General features: G+C 42.9%; 1 protein-coding gene across 7 annotated transcripts in view; it reads left to right on the top strand.

The window, feature by feature from the left end:
- Positions 1-20,416, top strand: part of ccdc30 (coiled-coil domain containing 30) — a 44,000-nt gene that overhangs the window by 19,583 nt on the left and 4,001 nt on the right. For all 7 annotated transcript variants that reach the window (XM_090184444.1, XM_090184445.1, XM_090184446.1 and 4 more), the window contains 8 exons: positions 249-371; positions 713-883; positions 6,282-6,491; positions 7,203-7,360; positions 13,701-13,866; positions 14,329-14,450; positions 16,472-16,613; positions 16,911-17,047. In XM_090184444.1, the coding sequence (XP_090040570.1) occupies positions 249-371; positions 713-883; positions 6,282-6,491; positions 7,203-7,360; positions 13,701-13,866; positions 14,329-14,450; positions 16,472-16,613; positions 16,911-17,047 (1,229 nt within the window). The remainder of the gene's footprint in view (positions 1-248; positions 372-712; positions 884-6,281; positions 6,492-7,202; positions 7,361-13,700; positions 13,867-14,328; positions 14,451-16,471; positions 16,614-16,910; positions 17,048-20,416) is intronic.

Consider the following 20,416-nt stretch of genomic DNA (forward strand, 5'->3'; position numbering starts at 1 on the left):
ACATGGATAAGCATTCACATAGAAACATAAGGTGAACATAGTTACTTTCATAGGGTCTTAAATAGAAAAACATCTTGTCTGATTTATGACAAGCCAAAGGATGTATGAATATCGAATTGTGTCGCCACATACATAAAAAAATCACTGATAATTGATGTATCTTCCATAACAAAGATTTTGTGTCTGTCTCTGTCTTTCTGTGTGTTCTGTGTGTGTGCGTGCGTGTGTGCTCTGCACTCCTCTCCTAGCTGGCGTCTCTGAAGTGTGAGCTGAGTCGTCTGCACGCCACCCTGGAGGAGGAGCGGCAGCTGGCCAATCAGCACCAGCTGGCCCTGCAGGCCCAGATCAACGAGGCCCAGGCCCGCACTAAGGTCAGTACCCAATGTCCCCTCAACGGCCTGTCAGTGTAACTCAATCAATACTGTCACGCATAAGGCACTGAACAACGATAAGCCAATATTACTCAACGTTATCCCGGGACGATAAGCCAAAATTACTCAATCAAATTACTGTCACACCTGATGCACTAAAGTCTAAGAAACAAAATGTCTAGTCCCTAATATAAACACAAATATAAAGCCAGGGAAAAAGTGTTTCACGCAGCATTTTTTTTAAATATTGGCTGATATTCTCCTTTTTGAGGTGAACCAGCCCTTCCAATTCAGTGGCTTATCTGTTCCCCCACCATCCCTCTTCCCCAATGCCTCCCCAGTCCCAGGACTCCGTGCTGGGGCAGAAAGCTGAGGAGAGCAAGCAGCTGAAGCAGGACCTCCAGAGAGCCCAGAGTCTGTTCACCTCGGCTGAGAGGGAGCTACGCTATGAGAGAGAGAAGAACCTGGACCTCAAGAGACACAACGCCCTCCTGGACCAGGAGAAGATCAAGGTACACTTAACACTACCACATGTTCACTGACGGCCAATTCTAACTTTCACTGACAGTTTCACTTAGTCATGCATTGATGTCAATGGGACTGAGACTTAAATGCTTAAGTGGAAGTTAGGATTCGCCCCTTAAATCGTACCACCATCGAGCCTAGACATTATCTTGTTATCCTTTTCAAACATTGTTTTGAGAATGACACATTAATTTCCACAAAGTTTGCTGCTTCAGTGTCTTTAGATATTTTTGTCAGGAATACTGAAGTATAATTACAAGCATTTCATAAGTTTCAAAGGCTTTTATTGACAATTACATGAAGATGATGCAAAGCGTCAATATTTGCAGTGTTCTTTTTCAAGACCTCTGCAATCTGCCCTGGCATGCTGTCAATTAACTTCTGGGCCACATCCTGACTGATGGTAGCCCATTCTTGCATAATCAATGCTTGGAGTTTGTCAGAATGTGTGGGTTTCTGTTAGTCCACCTGCCTCTTGAGGATTGACCACAAATTCTCAATGGGATTAAGGTCTGGGGAGTTTCCTGGCCATGGACCCAAAATATCGATGTTTTGTTCCCCAAGCCACTTAGTTATCACTTTTGCCTTATGGCAAGGTGCCTCATCATGCTGGAAAAGGCATTGTTCGTCACCAAACTGTTCCTGGATGGTTGGGAGAAGTTGCTCTCGGAGGATGTGTTGTATACCATTCTTTACTCATGGCTGTGTTCTTAGGCAAAATTGTGAGTGAGCCCACTCCCTTGGCTGAGAAGCAACACCACACATGAATGTTCTCAGGATGCTTTACTGTTGGCATGACACAGTACTGATGGTAGCGCTCACCTTGTTTTCTCTGGACAAACTTTTTTCCGGATGACCCAAACAATCGGAAAGGGAATTCATCAGAGAAAATTACTTTACCCCAGTCCTCAGCAGTCCAATCCCTGTACCTTTTGCAGACTATCACTCTGTCCCTGATGTTTTTCCTGGAGAGAAGTGGCTTCTTTGCTGCCCTACATGACACCAGGCCATCCTCCAAAAGTCTTGGCCTGCTGCCATTCCTGAGCAAGCTCTGTACTGGTGGTGCCCCAATCCCGCAGCTGAATCAACTTTAGGAGACGGTCCTGGCGCTTGCTGGACTTTCTTGGGCGCCCTGAAGCCTTCTTCACAACAATTTAACCACTCTCCTTGAAGTTCTCTAAATGGTTGATTTAGATGCAATCTTACTGGCAGCAATATCCTTGCCTGTGAAGCCCTTTTTGTGCAAAGCAATGATGACGGCACGTGTTTCCTTGCAGGTAACCATGGTTGACAGAGGAAGAACAATGATTCCAAGCACCACCCTCCTTTTGAAGCTTCCAGTCTGTTATTCGAACTCGAACAGCATGACAGAGTGATCTCCAGCCTTGTCCTTGTCAACACACTGTGTTAACGAGATAATCATTGACACGATGTCAGCTGGTCCTTTTGTGGCAGGCCTGAAATGCAGTGGAATTTTGGGGGGGCGATTTGGTTAATTTGCATGGCAAAGAGGGACTTTGCAATTAATTGCAATTCATCTGATCACTCTTCATAACATTCTGGAGTATATGCAAATTGCCATCATACAAATTGAGGCAGCAGACTTTATGAATTTAATAAAGTTAGAGTTATAGAGTTTAATAAATTAACATTTGTATTATTCTCAAAAGTTTTGGCCACGATTGTACACTACCATTCACAATTTTGGGGTCACTTAGAAATGCCCTTGTTTTTGAAAGAACACTTTTTTTTGTTGTCCATTTTTAAAATAACATCAAACTGGCAGCTTCATTAAATAGTGCCCGCAAAACACCAGTCTCAACGTCAACAGTGAAGAGGTTACTCCGGGATGCTGGCCTTCTAGGCAGAGTTGCAAAGAAAAAGACATATCTCAGACTGGCCAATTAAAATAAAAGATTAAGATGAGCAAAAGAACACAGACACTGGACAGAGGAACTCTACCTAGAAGGCCAGCATCCCGGAGTCGCCTCTTCACTGTTGATGTTGAGACTGGTGTTTTGCAGGTACCATTTAATGAAGCTGCCAGTTGAGGACTTGTGAGGCATCTGTTTCTCAAACTAGACACTCTAATGTACTTGTCCTTTTGCGCAATTATGCACTGGGGCCTCCCACTCCTCTTTCTATTCTGGTTAGAGACAGTTTGCGCTGTTCTGTGAACGCAGTAGTACACAGCGTTGTACGAGATCTTCAGTGACTTGGTAATTTCTCACATGGAATAGCCTTCATTTCGCAAAACAAGAATAGACTGATGAATTTCAGAAGAAAGGTCTTTGTTTCTGAACATTTTGAGCCTGTAATCGAACCCACAAAATGCTGATGCTCCAGATTTTTTATTTATTTCACCTTTATTTAACCAGGTAGGCAAGTTGAGAACAAGTTCTCATTTACAATTGTGACCTAGCCAAGGTAAAGCAAAGCAGTTCGACACATTCAACAACAGAGTTACACATGGAGTAAAACAAACAGAGTCAATAATAGAAAAATAAGTCTATATACAATGTGAGCAAATGAGGTGAGATAAGAGAGGTAAAGGCAAAAAAAGGCCATGGTGCGAAGTAAATACAATATAGCAAGTGAAACACTGGAATGGTAGATTTGCAGTGGAAGAATGTGCAAAGTAGAAATAGAAATAATGGGGTGCAAAGGAGCTAAATAAATAAATACAGTAGGGGAAGAGGTAGTTGTTTGGACTAAATTATAGATGGGTTATGTGCAGTAATCTGTGAGCTGCTCTGACAGCTGGTGCTTAAAGCTAGTGAGGGAGATAAGTGTTTCCAGTTTCAGAGATTTTTGTAGTTTGTTCCAGTCATTGGCAGTTGAGAACTGGAAGGAGAGGCGGCTAAAGGAGGAGTTGGTTTTGGGGGTGACCAGCAAGATATGCCTGCTGGAGTGCGTGCTACAGGTGGGTGCTGCTATGGTGACCAGTGAGCTGATATAAGGAGGGACTGTACCTAGCAGGGTCTTGTAGATGACCTGGAGCCAGTGGGTTTGGCGACGAGTATGAAACCAGGGCCAGCCAACGAGAGCGTACAGGTCGCAGTGGTGGGTCGTATATGGGGCTTTGGTGACAAAACGGATGGCACTGTAATAGACTGCATCCAATTTATTGAGTAGGGTATTGGAGGCTATTTTGTAAATGACATCGCCAAGTCGAGGATCGGTAGGATGGTCAGTTTTACGAGGGTATGTTTGGCAGCATGAGTGAAGGATGCTTCGTTGCGAAATAGGAAGCCAATTCTAGATCTAACTTTGGATTGGAGATGTTTGATGTGAGTCTGGAAGGAGAGTTTACAGTCTAACCAGACACCTAGGTATTTGTAGTTGTCCACATATTCTAAGTCAGAACCATCCAGAGTAGTGATGCTGGACGGGCGGGCAGGTGCAGGCAGTGATCGGTTGAAAAGCATGCATTTAGTTTTACTTGTATTTAAGAGCAGTTGGAGGCCACGGAAGGAGAGTTATATGGCATTGAAACTTGTCTGGAGGGTTGTTTACACAGTGTCCAAAGAAGGGCCAGAAGTATAAAGAATGGTGTTGTCTGCGTAGAGGTGGATCAGAGACTCACCAGCAGCAAGAGCGACATCATTGATGTATACAGAGAAGAGAGTCGGCCCAAGAATTGAACCCTGTGGCACCCCCATAGAGACTGCCAGAGGCCCAGACAACAGGTCTTCTGATTTGACACTGACCTCTAACAGAAAAGTAGTTGTTGAACCAGGCGAGGCAATCATTTGAGAAACCAAGGCTGTCGAGTCTGCCAATGAGGATGTGGTAATTGACAGAGTTGAAAGCCTTGGCCAGGTCGATGAATATGGCTGCACAGTAATGTCTCTTATCGATGGCGGTTATGATGTCGTTTAGGACCTTGAACGTGGCTTTGTTTGTTAACTTGGCTTTCAAAGACCTTAGAAAGACAGGGTAGGATAGATATAGGTCTGTAGCAGTTTGGGTCTAGAGTGTCACCCCCTTTGAAGAGGGGGATGACCGCGGCAGCTTTCCAATCTTTCAGAATCTCAAACGACACGAAAGCGAGGCTGAACAGGCTAGTAATAGGGGTTGCAACAATTTCGGCAGATAGTTTTAGAAAGAAAGGGTCCAGATTGTCTAGCCCGGCTGATATGTAGGGGTCCAGATTTTGCAGCTCTTTCAGAACATCTGCTGACTGGATTTGGGAGAAGGAGAAATGGGGAAGGCTTGGGCGAGTTGCTGTGGGGGGTGCAGTGCTGTTGACCGGGGTTGGGGTAGCCAGGTAGAAAGCATGGCCAGCCGTTGAAAAATGCTTATTGAAATTCTCAATTATAGTGGATTTATCGGTGGTGACAGAGTTTCCTATCCTCAGTGCAGTGGGCAGCTGGGAGGAGGTGTACTAATTCTCCATGGACTTTACAGTGTCCCAGAACTTTTTTGAGTTTGTGTTGCAGGAAGCAAATTTCTGCTTAAATCTAGCCTTGGCTTTTCTAACTGCCTGTGTATATTGGTTTCTATCTACCCTGAAAAGTTGCATATCACGGGGGCTGTTCGATGCTAATGCAGAACGCCATAGGATGTTTTTGTGTTGGTTAAGGGCAGTCAGGTCTGGAGAGAACCAAGGGTTATATCTGTTCCTGGTTCTAAATTTCTTGAATGATTATTTAAGATGGTGAGGAAGGCATTTTTTTTTAAATAACCAGGCATCCTCTACTGACGGGATGAGGTCAATATCCTTCCAGGATACCCGGGCCAGGTCGATTAGAAAGGCCTGCTCGCTGAAGTGTTTCAGGGAGCGTTTGACAGTGATGAGTGGAGTTTGTTTGACTGCTGACACATTACGGATGCAGGCAGTGAGGGAGTGATCGCTGAGATCTTGGATGAAAACAGCTAACATAATTGCAAAAGGGTTTTCTAATGATCAATTAGCCTTTTAAAATTATTAACTTGGATTAGCTAACACAATGTGCCATTGAGTGATGGTTGCTGATAATGGGCCTCTGTACACCTATGTAGATATTCCATAAAAATCTGCTGTTTCCAGCTACAATAGTCATTTACAACATTAACAATGTCTACACTGTATTTCTGATCAATTGATGTTATTTTAGTGGATAAAAAAGGTGCTTTTCTTTAAAAAACAAGGACATTTCCAAGTGACCCCAAACCTTTGAACAGTAATGTATATTTTTTAACAATACAAAACAAACGCATACAAACGACAACATACAGACGCACACAAACATTTACATCACCACCCATGCCCAGATCCATCTGCTCATCCACTTATTGTCATTGTGTGTGAGAGGTAATTATCTTCACCACACTTACATTTGGAGTTTTAGTACACAGTCATTTTGTGCTTTGGGGTTTCGAAATGTGGACTTCTTTTCCCAGGTGTGTGCGGAGCTAAAGCAGGCCCAGGCAAAGCTTTCCCAGGCAGAGAAGAGTGGCTCGGGGCAGGCTGCGGAGATGGAGCGGCTGCAGCACAGGCTCCGAGAGCTGGAACTGGAGCTGGCCCGCAGCGGGCAGAGCCGCAACACCAACGCAAGCCTGCAGGAGGAGCTTCAAGCAGAGAGAGTCCGCGTCATCTCCGCAGACAAGAAGGTTCCTCAGTTCTCACTCAATACTGAGCCATCATGATTGCTTAGCGATAGTGGAACATGCCATTTAGGGTTTTTGATTCATCATATTTTACAGAAACATTTGTCCTTTCAGTGCAAACACATCAACACATCCTGCTCTTCAACAGTTTAAGCTAGACACACCAATCTAACTTTATAATATGCAGCTTGGCTCAACTTAGTTTGCCATTACGTTTTTTTGTAATATTTAGACTTTTTTTTTTTGTTCTTTTTTTATACTTTGTTTTTATTGTAGGAACACAAATAAAGTAAAATAAAAGAACAACAAAAAAAGACCTGGAAGTTACAGTGCACGTCATACCTTCATCATATTAGTTACATCTTTGAATTAGACCTTTTTCAAGTATGAAACCCATTTTTCCCAGTATTCCTAACCTCTCTTCTTGTGTTCTTAAAGCAAAGGTCATACGCTCCATGTGGTGTATTTATTTTACAATGTCTATCCATTGTGTTACTGTGGGAGGGTCTTTTTTGTAGCCATTTCTTAGTGATAGCCTTTTTACTGGCTGCCAGTAGGACCTTCAAGAGGTACTTTTCTCTATTGTGTAAGTTATCAGGTATTTCACCCAATATTTATACTTTTTAAACTATAAAGCTTTTTGGACCCTCCCAAAAGTATGTATATTATTTCATGTAAGTGAACCCCTTGTTGTGACCTGGCTGTGTTCTGTAGGTGTTGGAGCTGCAGCAGAAGCTGAAGAGTGCCCACCACCAGCTTCGTCTGGAGGAAGCCCGGGCCGGGGAGACCAGCCGGCTAGAGAGGGACAGTAGGGACATGTCCGACACCCTCTCCTCTCTCCGAGCCAGACAGCTGGAGGACCAGATCCAGAGGTGATTACTAGTATAAAGAAAGCAGAGGCATTGGATAGCTGAATATCCCGTTGACCCGCACTGGTCAAGGGGCGATTGGTAACTTCCACGTAAGTCAAATTTTCACTTAGTCATGAATTGATGTCAATGGATTTGCCCCCAAGTGGTTAACTCATTTCAATTCAATTTAGTCTGGTTCCTTTTCCAACTCGTAGTGTGTGTGTGATAGTGAGGGTTGGTGCAGAGCCACACATTGGAGGTGTCATAATACCCATAAAACCTAGCTGTCAAACACCATACATTTTCCCCATAGGGGAAAAACACTTAAAAACACTTAGAAACACTTAAAATAAGGGCTGTGTTTGTGTAGGCTTACCCTGGTGTGACGTTTTGATAAACATGTAAATCTCTCTCGGACAAGGTGACTCTTTTATAAATATATTTGGCTCTATTTACTCTGATTTGAAAATGCTAATTAGCATCAAAGTAGACATCATGCAAAACTACAAATCCCTGCAGGCTCCTGCATGTCATCTCTAGCTGACACCTTTGCTAACAGGTGTTTTGTCAATTTGTGTCAACACAAACTCAAAAAAGTTCTGGGACACTGTAAAGTCCATGGAGAATAAGTACACCTCCTCCTAGCTGCCCACTGCACTGAGGATAGGAAACTATGTCACCACCGATAAATCCACTATAATTGAGAATTTCAATAAGCATTTTTCTACGGCTGGCCATGCTTTCTACCTGGCTACCCCTACCCCGGTCAACAGCACTGCACCCCCCACAGCAACTCGCCCAAGCCTTCCCCATTTCTCCTTCTACCAAATCCAGTCAACTGATGTTCTGAAAGAGCTGCAAAATCTGGACCCCTACAAATCAGCCGGGCTAGACAATCTGGACCCTTTCTTTCTAAAACTATCTGCCGACATTGTTGCAACCCCTATTACTAGCCTGTTCAGCCTCTCTTTCGTGTCGTCTGAGATCCCCAAAGATTGGAAAGCAGCTGAGGTCATCCCCCTCTTCAAAGGGGGGGACACACTAGACCCAAACTGCTACAGACCCATATCTATCCTACCCTGCCTTTCTAAGGTCTTCGAAAGCCAAGTCAACAAACAGATTACTGACCATTTCGAATCCCACCGCACCTTCTCCGCTGTGCAATCTGGTTTCAGAGCTGGTCATGGGTGCACCTCAGCCACACTCAAGGTCCTAAACGATATCTTAACTGCCATCGATACGAAACAATACTGTGCAGCCATATTCATTGATGTGGCCAAGGCTTTTGACTCTGTCAATCACTACATCCTCATCGGCAGACTCGATAGCCTTGGTTTCTCAAATGATTGCCTTGCTTGGTTCACCAACTACTTCTCTGATAGAGTTCAGTGTCAAATCGGAAGGCCTGTTGTCCGGGCCTCTGGCAGTCTCTATGGGGGTGCCACAGGGTTCAATTCTTGGGCCGACTCTATTCTCTGTATACATCAATGATGTCGCTCTTGCTGCTGGTGAGTCTCTGATCCACCTCTACACAGACGACACCATTCTGTATACTTCTGGCCCTTCTTTGGACACTGTGTAAACAACCCTCCAGACGAGCTTCAATGCCATACAACTCTCCTTCTGTGGCCTCCAACTGCTCTTAAATACAAGTAAAACAAAATGCATGCTTTTCAACCGATCGCTGCCTGCACCTGCCCGCCCATCCAGCATCACTACTCTGGACGGTTCTGACTTTGAATATGTGGACAACTACAAATACCTAGGTGTCTGGTTAGACTGTAAACTCTCCTTCCAGACTCAAATCTAACATCTCCAATCCAAAATGAAATCTAGAATTGGCTTCCTATTTCGCAACAAAGCATCCTTCACTCATGCTGTCAAACATACCCTCGTAAAACTGACCATCCTACCGATCCTCGACTTTGGCGATGTCATTTTCAAAATAGCCTCCAATACCCTACTCAATAAATTGGAGGCAGTCTATCACAGTGCCATACGTTTTGTCACCAAAGCCCCATATACTACCCACCACTGCGACCTGTACGCTCTCGTTGGCTGGCTCTCGCTTCATACTCGTCGCCAAACCCACTGGCTCCAGGTCATCTACAAGACCCTGCTAGGTAAAGGCCCCCCCTTACCTCTGCTCGAGCTCCGGCAGGTATATCTCTCTGGTCACCCCCAAAACCAATTCCTCCTTTGGCCGCCTCTCCTTCCAGTTCTCTGCTGCCAATGACTGGAACAAACTACAAAAATCTCTTAAACTGGAAACATTTATCTCCCTCACTAGCTTTAAGCACCAGCTGTCAGAGCTGCTCACAGATCACTACACCTGTACATAGCCCATCTATAATTTAGCCCAAACAACTACCTCTTCCCCTACTGTATTTATTTATTTAGCTCCTTTGCACCCCATTATTTATATTTCTACTTTGCACATTCTTCCACTGCAAATCTACCATTCCAGTGTTTTACTTGCTATATTGTATTTACTTCGCCACATTGGCCTTTTTTTTTTTGCCTTTACCTCTATTTTTTTCACCTTTTATTTAACCAGGTAGGCTAGTTGAGGACAAGTTCTCATTTGCAACTGCGACCTGGCCAAGATAAAGCAAAGCAGTGTGACACAGACAACAACAGAGTTACACATGGATAAACAATAAACAAGTCAATGACACAGTAGAAAAAAGAAAGTCTATATACAGTGTGTGCATGAGGAGGTAGGTAATAAATAGGCCATAGGAGCGAATAATTACAATTTAGCAGATTAACACTGGAGTGATAAATGAGCAGATGATGATGTGCAAGTAGAGATACTGGTGTGCAAAAGAGCAGAAAAGTAAATAAAACAAAAACAGTATGGGGATGAGGTAGATTGGGTGGGCTATTTACAGATTAACTATGTACAGCTGCAGCGATCAGTTAGCTGCTCAGATAGTTGATGTTTAAAGTTGGTGAGGGAAATAAGTCTCCAACTTAAGTGATTTTTGGCTTTCGAAGACTTTAGATAGGCAGGGCAGGATGGATATAGGTCTGTAACAGTTTGCGTCTAGGGTGTCACCCCCTTTGAAGAGGGGGATGACTGCGGCAACTTTCCAATCTTTAGGGATCTCGGACGATACGAAGGAGAGGTTGAACAGGCTGGTAATAGGCGGCGGATAGTTTTAGAAAGAGGGTCCAGATTGTCTAGCCCAGCTGATTTGTACGGGTCCAGGTTTTGCAGCTCTTTCAGAACATCAGCTGTCTGGATGTGGGTGAAGGAGAAGCTGGGGAGGCTTGGGCGAGTAGCTGCGGGGGAGGCGGAGCTGTTGGAGTAGCCAGGAGGAAGGCATGACCAGCCGTTGAGAAATGCTTATTGAAATTTTCGATTATCATGGATTTATCGGTGGTGACCGTGTTACCTAGCCTCAGTGCTGTGGGCAGCGGGGAGGAGGCGCTCTTCTTATCCATGGACTTTACAGTGTCCCAAAACTTTTTGGAATCCCTTATCTCACCTCATTTGCTCACATTGTATATAGACTTATTTTTCTATTGTATTATTGACTGTATGTTTGTTTTACTCCATGTGTAACTGTTGTTGTATGTGTCGAACTGCTTTGCTTTTTCTTGGCCAGGTCGCAATTGTAAAGGAGAACTTGTTCTCAACAAGACAAGACATGGCGCTGCATGGTCAATCGTCCGTCTGCATTGGCCGTGCAGAAATCAGGGCATTCATACTGTACTTCTTGCTGTTGTCAAGGAAGTGAGTTTGTGTTTATACAGGACCTCCCGCCCTCCCCTACCATCAACCAATTATGTCAATGCAGAGCTATACGGAGCCCTCCGCATTGTTACAAAATTCGAGAGTCGGTGCGGAGCTCAATTTGGCCCCTGCGTGCCTCCGGAGGCTCCCAATTGCGTCACCACCGTCCATACGGAGCATTAGACCACATTTTCCGATCAAGCATAAATTGGCTTTTACACAGCTATCAAAACATCACGCCAGGGTAAGCCTAGATGAGAAGCAGCTCTTATTTTAAGTGTTTTTAAAATGCTCTATGGAAAAAATGAATGGTGGAAAAACTGACTGCTATGTTTTATGGGAATTATAACTCATACGGTGGTACTCTACAGTCAGAGAATAATAGTCTGCTGAGGCACACCAGGGCACTTTATAAAATACACTACTTTGGATCTTCTCTCTCTCTCACTCACTACTATATTGCTTTTACCCCCGCAGCCTTTAAAGATCATTGAGTGAGCTGTAGGACAGAAGAAAAGGCCTCCAGGGATCACATTGAAAAAAGAGACTCGTAGCTCAATCAGATTTTATTCGTCACATGCTCCAAATACAACAGGTGTAGACTTTACCGTGAAATGGTTATAAGTAAGAAAAGTTTAGCAAGGAAATAGTAACACAATAAAATATCATTAACAAGGCTATATACAAGGAGTACTGGTACCGACTCAATGTGCAGGGGTACGAGGTAATTGAGGTAATATGTACATGTAGGTAGGGGTAATGGTGACTAGGCAATCAGGATAGATGATAAACAGTAGCCGCAGCATATGTGAGGAGTGTGTGAGTGAGTGGCATCAATATGTTTGTGTGAGTGTACAGTGCCTTGCGAAAGTATTCGCCCCCCTTGAACTTTGCGACCTTTTGCCACATTTCAGGCTTCAAACATAAAGATATAAAACTGTATTTTTTTGTGAAGAATCAACAACAAGTGGGACACAATCATGAAGTGGAACGACATTTATTGGATATTTCAAACTTGTTTAACAAATCAAAAACTGAAAAATTGGGCGTGCAAAATTATTCAGCCACTTTACTTTCAGTGCAGCAAACTCTCTCCAGAAGTTCAGTGAGGATCTCTGAATGATCCAATGTTGACCTAAATGACTAATGATGATAAATACAATCCACCTGTGTGTAATCAAGTCTCCGTATAAATGCACCTGCACTGTGATAGTCTCAGAGGTCCGTTAAAAGCGCAGAGAGCATCATGAAGAACAAGGAACGCACCAGGCAGGTCCGAGATACTGTTGTGAAGAAGTTTAAAGCCGGATTTGGATACAAAAATATTTCCCAAGCTTTAAACATCCCAAGGAGCACTGTGCAAGCGATAATATTGAAATGGAAGGAGTATCAGACCACTGCAAATCTACCAAGACCTGGCCGTCCCTCTAAACTTTCAGCTCATACAAGGAGAAGACTGATCAGAGATGCAGCCAAGAGGCCCATGATCACTAGCACCATAGCACAAATTTGGCCTTTATGGAAGTGTGGCAAGAAGAAAGCCATTTCTTAAAAATATCCATAAAAAGTGTCGTTTAAAGTTTGCCACAAGCCACCTGGGAGACACACCAAACATGTGGAAGAAGGTGCTCTGGTCAGATGAAACCAAAATTGAACTTTTTGGCAACAATGCAAAACGTTATGTTTGGCGTAAAAGCAACACAGCTCATCACCCTGAACATACCATCCCCACTGTCAAACATGGTGGTGGCAGCATCATGGTTTTGGCCTGCTTTTCTTCAGCAGGGACAGGGAAGATGGTTAAAATTGATGGGAAGATGGATGGAGCCAAATACAGGACCATTCTGGAAGAATGGAGTCTGCAAAAGACCTGAGACTGGGACGGAGATTTGTCTTCCAACAAGACAATGATCCAAAACATAAAGCAAAATCTACAATGGAATGGTTCAAAAATAAACATATCCAGGTGTTAGAATGGCCAAGTCAAAGTCCAGACCTGAATCCAATCGAGAATCTGTGGAAAGAACTGAAAACTGCTGTTCACAAATGCTCTCCATCCAACCTCACTGAGCTCGAGCTGTTTTGCAAGGAGGAATGGGAAAAAAATTCAGTCTCTCGATGTGCAAAACTGATAGAGACATACCCCAAGCGACTTACAGCTGTAATCGCAGCAAAAGGTGGCGCTACAAAGTATTAACTTAAGGGGGCTGAATAATTTTGCACGCCCAATTTTTCAGTTTTTGATTTGTTAAAGTTTGAAATATCCAATAAATGTTGTTCCACTTCATGATTGTGTCCCACTTGTTGTTGATTCTTCACAAAAAAATACAGTTTTATATCTTTATGTTTGAAGCCTGAAATGTGGCAAAAGGTCGCAAAGTTCAAGGGGGCCGAATACTTTCGCAAGACACTGTATGTAGTGTGCGTCTATGTTTGTTGTAGTGTGTGTGGGTAGTGTTGTAGTGTGTGTATCGAGCCAGTGCGAGAATTTCAGTGCAAAAACAGTGCACATTTATATTAAAAAGGATGCCACTTTTAAAAGGACCATCACCTAACACCGAGTGCCTGATCTCACTATGGCTGTATCTCATGTCCCCACATCACTGCCCCCTTAAACAGGAAGCTGTTGGAGCAGAGGGAGGAGGAGCTGCAGCAGCAGGTGCGTTCTCTGAGGGGGAAGGAGGTATCACTGGGACGCAACAACTCAGAGCTCAGACACCTCACACAGCAGCTGGAGACACGCCTAGCTGTCCTGGAAGCCGAGCATGGCAAGGCCAGAGAGGAGGTCAGTAGATACTGGGCCCATACGTGGGTTCAAATACTATTTGATATTTTTTCAAAAACTTGGAGCGTTTGTTTTAGTCTGTCAAGAATGCCAGGGGCGTGGGGTTTGCACTTTTGGGACTTTTTTATTTGTTCCATGGCAACATGGAAGCTCACTGGTGACCAGCTAATGTTTTTGAAATTATCTCAAATAGTATACCTACAGGATCTACCTCTGAAGCGAGTTTCCAATCCCGTAGTTCTGTTACTTTTCTCTGCCCTCATTCACCTTTTAAGCTAATGTTTTGAGTAGTGTATGTATTTTTAAAGGCCGAGCTTCAGGTTAAAAACGTCATTTCATGACTATTCAAATCAGGTAATTTGTATAATTTGATATTCGTCAATTCGACTCCATGGGGTCAACCCTAGTAAAAGGAGTACAGATTGAACGTTGTGTTTTGCGTATGCATGCTCTGGTCTGCAGCAGAGAGAGAGCCAGAGGTCGTGTCTTCAGCTGGGAGAGGAGTTGGTGGCCAGTCAGCAGGAGAGTGAACGGCTCCAGGAGGAGCTCCAGCAGGTCATCACACAGCTGGACACTTACATCAGGTCAGAAGCCTGTTCATCAAGTAGCCTATAAAAGGATTTTCACAGTACTGTACCAAACTGGCCTGGCTACATATCCCACCACAGTTGCTGGAACTGTGCTGGAAAGGAAATATCAGTCAGCACAGTTCGGGTAGTTTGTGCACAATAGTGTGAAAAGGGAATATATATATATATATATATATATATATATATATATATATATATATATATACAGTGCCTTGCGAAAGTATTCGGCCCCCTTGAACTTTGCGACCTTTCGCCACATTTCAGGCTTCAAACATAAAGATATAAAACTGTATTTTTTGTGAAGAATCAACAACAAGTGGGACACAATCATGAAGTGGAACGACATTTATTGGATATTTCAAACTGTTTTAACAAATCAAAAACGGAAAAATTGGGCGTGCAAAATTATTCAGCCCCCTTAAGTTAATACTTTGTAGCGCCACCTTTTGCTGCGATTACAGCTGTAAGTCGCTTGGGGTATGTCTCTATCAGTTTTGCACATCGAGAGACTGACATTTTTTCCCATTCCTCCTTGCAAAACAGCTCGAGCTCAATGAGGTTGGATGGAGAGCATTTGTGAACAGCAGTTTTCAGTTCTTTCCACAGATTCTCGATTGGATTCAGGTCTAGACTTTGACTTGGCCATTCTAACACCTGGATATGTTTATTTTTGAACCATTCCATTGTAGATTTTGCTTTATGTTTTGGATCATTGTCTTGTTGGAAGACAAATCTCCGTCCCAGTCTCAGGTCTTTTGCAGACTCCATCAGGTTTTCTTCCAGAATGGTCCTGTATTTGGCTCCATCCATCTTCCCTGTCCCTGCTGAAGAAAAGCAGGCCCAAACCATGATGCTGCCACCACCATGTTTGACAGTGGGGATGGTGTGTTCAGCTGTGTTGCTTTTACGCCAAACATAACGTTTTGCATTGTTGCCAAAGAGTTCAATTTTGGTTTCATCTGACCAGAGCACCTTCTTCCACATGCTTGGTGTGTCTCCCAGGTGGCTTGTGGCAAACTTTAAACGACACTTTTTATGGATATCTTTAAGAAATGGCTTTCTTCTTGCCACTCTTCCATAAAGGCCAGATTTGTGCAATATACGACTGATTGTTGTCCTATGGACAGAGTCTCCCACCTCAGCTGTAGATCTCTGCAGTTCATCCAGAGTGATCATGGGCCTCTTGGCTGCATCTCTGATCAGTCTTCTCCTTGTATGAGCTGAAAGTTTAGAGGGACGGCCGGGTCTTGGTAGATTTGCAGTGGTCTGATACTCCTTCCATTTCAATATTATCGCTTGCACAGTGCTCCTTGGGATGTTTAAAGCTTGGGAAATCTTTTTGTATCCAAATCTGGCTTTAAACTTCTTCACAACAGTATCTCGGACCTGCCTGGTGTGTTACTTGTTCTTCATGATGCTCTCTGCGCTTTTAACGGACCTCTGAGACTATCACAGTGCAGGTGCATTTATACGGAGACTTGATTACACACAGGTGGATTGTATTTATCATCATTAGTCATTTAGGTCAACATTGGATCATTCAGAGATCCTCACTGAACTTCTGGAGAGAGTTTGCTGCACTGAAAGTAAAGGGGCTGAATCATTTCGCACGCCCAATTTTTCAGTTTTTGATTTGTTAAAAAAGTTTGAAATATCCAATAAATGTCGTTCCACTTCATGATTGTGTCCCACTTGTTGTTGATTCTTCACAAAAAAATACAGTTTTATATCTTTATGTTTGAAGCCTGAAATGTGGCAAAAGGTCGCAAAGTTCAAGGGGGCCGAATACTTTCGCAAGGCACTATATATATAGACTTTATATATATATATATATAAATAAAAGGGCACATTTGCTCACACACACCACCAACCTCTCCAGCGACTTACTGTACACAAACATTAAGATGACTTCCTCCATGAATACAATAAACACTATAGACCAATATTAAACTACACCTCAATGACACATCATGAACGCTCCAACATCTCTCCCACCTCCCCGTTCCACATTACAGGAAGTACAATGAGAAACAGTCGCAGCACAAGACCAAGCTGAGGAAGGCCAAGCAGATCTTCCTGATGGCCACGGCCCAGAGAGACCGCACCATCCAGAAACTGGAGAACGACCTTGCCCTGGCCTCCAGCCTCTCCCACAAGGTCAGTCTGTCTGTCAATCAGTCAGTCATTTCATTGGTTTCATGGTTCATTTCATGAACAGGGACAGGTACAAACACATTGACACATTGAAGTAACAATCATCCGATGCTATATGCTAATTTTCAACATCCCTTGATGGGTTTGTCTGCCCTTTTTGAAAAGAGTGACATCTGTAGTGTCACAGTGTCTGTTGACTAAGAGGGCATTGAGATGTGGCATGAGCAGTTGCTGTAGTAGTAATAATAGTGATGATAGCCTTGAAGGACTCTACCGCTCTTCCTCTCTTATGGTATGCAGGAGAAAGACTGGATCAGGACAGTTATGGAGGAGAATGAAAAATTGCTGGTAGAGAAGAGAGAACTTCTGAGGAGGATGAGCGAGGCAGAGGAGATGGGGAGCAACGGCCTGAGAAAGGCCTCCAATGTTCAGCACAGGTACTGAGTACTCTATCTATGAATTTGCGTGTGGTTACATTTCTCCAGCCCCATTCCTTATTTTTGTAATAAGTAGTTAAAGCAAGGTGGGGCTGCCAAATTAAGGAGTGTGTCTTTTGGTCAAGTGTTGATGTGAATGTGTTCACCACACGCAACTCCGGCTGTAACATAGTCACCTGGGTATAGTTCAGCGAAATTAGGGAAAGTTCCACAAAACCAACGTGTGAATTTCAGTCACTGCTTCTCCATAGACTGCTTTCAAGGTAAGGAAACACATATCTAAATACCGTAAAACTTCAATTAAACGCGAAAAGCCGGGCATTTCAGCAAATAAATTTCTGTTTCAAATAAACACAGGATCTTAATGAATTGTTTGAGGTTTGATTTGTCCATTAAATAATTCAGTATTGACTCAAAAGAATGTCAATCATCCATTTTTATCGCCAGTAAGAAACAACTAGCCATTGGCTGCCAACAGCTGAGAACTGCAAGCTAACTGGCTAGAAGAAAACAGTCAGTAATTGGCAGATCGCCCTCTAGTGGTGGAAGTACAACTGCAGTCAAATTATTCTGTCAAGGAAAAGTAATATATTATTATTATTTTTATGGCGGTATACTAAGACAAAAGAAAAATGACATTAACTAGGTTTCCATTAAATTGGTGACAGATTTATGTGAATATTTTTTTTATGCATAAAGAAAATATTTGCATTTTTCCACCAGTGGTGTTTCCACCAAACGGACTGGTTGTGGATAAATAATCACTGCGTGATGATGTAGTGCAGACAAAATGTATTTTTTCGCTTATGTTTTCATGTACCAAATAAAATCTAAAGTTCAATGTCTTTTTATCGCATTTTCAACAGCTTTTGTCACAACTGTTGCGTTAAATAGCAAGTGTGCCTACTATGGTCTTGGTACGTGTGCTATATCCAACAGCTCGCAGATACAGTGTGGGTACGCTGTGCAGGTAGTCTAGTCTACATGATGAGATTATTATGGATAGCCTAACATGCTGGCCAGACCGCTCGTGCGCCGCCATCGCGCGTATGTTGATTTTGTCCACCCACAGCAGACGCGATCAGGACACGCAGGTTGAAATATCAAAACGAACTCTGAACCATCTATATTAATTTGGGGACAGGTCAAAAAGCATTAAACATTTATGGCATCTTAGCTAGCTAGCTTGCTGTTGCTAGCAAATTTGTCCTGGGATATAAACATTGGGTTGTTATTTTACCTGAAATGCACAAGGTCCTCTACTCCAACAAATAATCCACAGATAAAAGGGTAAAAGTTTGTTTCTAGAAATCTATCCTCTTTCAGGCTTCTTCTTCTGTGGACTTTATATGACGGTTGGCAACCAACTTTTAAGGTGCATTACCACTACCAACTGGACTGGAAGGTGGACCTCAGTTCATCTTTCAAACATCCACGTGGGTATATGCTCCTAAAAACCAATGAGGAGATGGGAGCGGCGGTACTTGCTGCGCATCAAGCGTCACAAATAGAACCAAGTTCTATTTTAGCGCCTGGCTACTCCAACGCTTGTTGACGCACGTGGGTGCAATGATTGAATAACATGTATGACTACATTTATTTTGCAACGCAAGTGTTGTGGTCAGCATTTTTTGGGGGTCAAATGGCAGTCAAGCATCGAACATGTCAGTAAAACAAGACCCTAGATATTTATTGGAAAGGAGCATCAAGACCCACCATTCACTTTCACCACCCTGTGAAATTCATCATGACTTATTTCTTCTGTAGCCTAATAAACTGCATGTTTTCCCTGAGTTGTAATGGGAGAACCACACACCATATCATCGCGTGCCTCAAAGCTTACTTCTATATGATTATTATTTCAATATTTTCCACCACCATTTTTCACACTTCATTTTACAGACATGAAGATGTTGAACAAACAAGTTCTGTCAGCATTTAAAAAATTGTACTGCAACTTTTGTGATTGTTTTTAAATATAGTATGACTCGCATAAACTCTGGATGGAAACGTGGTTACAGTGTGTAAATGATAACACATTAGTGCAGGAAATTAAGAAATGTATTGAAATGCTGGACGTGAATGCTGGAATTAAACAAATAACTATGCAAATGAGCAAAAGCTGTGTGCATTAAGGAAATGGAAGACTGGCTCAAATAGAAGCCTATCTCTAATAAACGGCAGTTGTGTTCAGTGATTTAAGCAAATAAACTCCTGGGCTATTAATACAGGTTTTACAGTATGTAATTTTGCCGAACTGTCCCTTAAGGTACAGTGCCAGACAAAAGTTTGGACACACCTACTCATTTAAGGGTTTTTCTTTCCTTTTTACTATTTTCTACATTGTAGAATAATAGTGAAGACAAACTATGAAATAACACAGGGAATCATGTAGTAGCCAAAAAAAGAGTTAAACAAATAAAAAATGTATTTTATATTTGAGATTCTTCAAAGAAGCCACCCTCTACCTTGATGACAGCGTTGCACACTCTTGGCATTCTCTCAACCAGCTTTACCAGGAATGCTTTTGCAACAGTCTTGAAGGAGTTCCCACATATGCTGAGCACTTGTTGGATGCTTTTCCTTCACTCTGCTGTCCAACTTATCTCAATTGTGTTGAGGTCAGGTGATTGTGGAATCCAGGTCATCTGATGCAGCACTCCATCACTCTCCTTCTTGGTCAAATAGCCCTTACATAGACTGGAGTAGTGTTTTTGGTCATTGTCCTGTTGAAAAAGGCATATCGCTGCAGAATGCTGTGGTAGACATGCTGGTTAAGTGTGCCTTGAATTCTAAATAAATCAATGTGTCACCAGCAAAGCACCATCACACCTCCTCTTCCTTGCTTCACGTTGGGAACTACACATGCAGAGATCATCCGTTCATCTACTCTGCATCTCACAAAGATACGGCAGTTGGAACCAAAAATCTCAAATTTGGAGATCAGGCCAAAAGACAGATTTCCACTGGTCAAATGTGAATTGCTCGTGTTTCTTGGCCCAAGATAGTCTCTTCTTATTGGTGTTCTTTAGTAGTGGTTTCTTTGCAGCAATTCAAACATGAAGGCCTGATTTCACACAGTCTCCTCTGAACAGTTGATGTTGATGTATCTGTTACTTGAACTCTGAAGCATTTATTTGGGCTGCAATTTCTGAGGCTGGTAACTCTAATGAACTCATCCTCTGCAGCAGAGGTAACTCAGGGTCTTCCTTTCCTGTGGCGGTCCTCATGAGAGCCAGTTTCATCATAGCACTTGATGATTTTTGCGACTGCACTTCAAGAAACTTTCAGAGTTCTTGAAATTTTCCGCATTGACTGACTTTCATGTCTTAAAGGAATGATAGACTGTCATTTCTCTTTGCTTATTTG

Source organism: Oncorhynchus mykiss, chromosome 9, assembly GCF_057628025.1.
Source record: "Oncorhynchus mykiss isolate SJ-2025 chromosome 9, ASM5762802v1, whole genome shotgun sequence".
Lineage (NCBI taxonomy): Eukaryota > Metazoa > Chordata > Actinopteri > Salmoniformes > Salmonidae > Oncorhynchus > Oncorhynchus mykiss.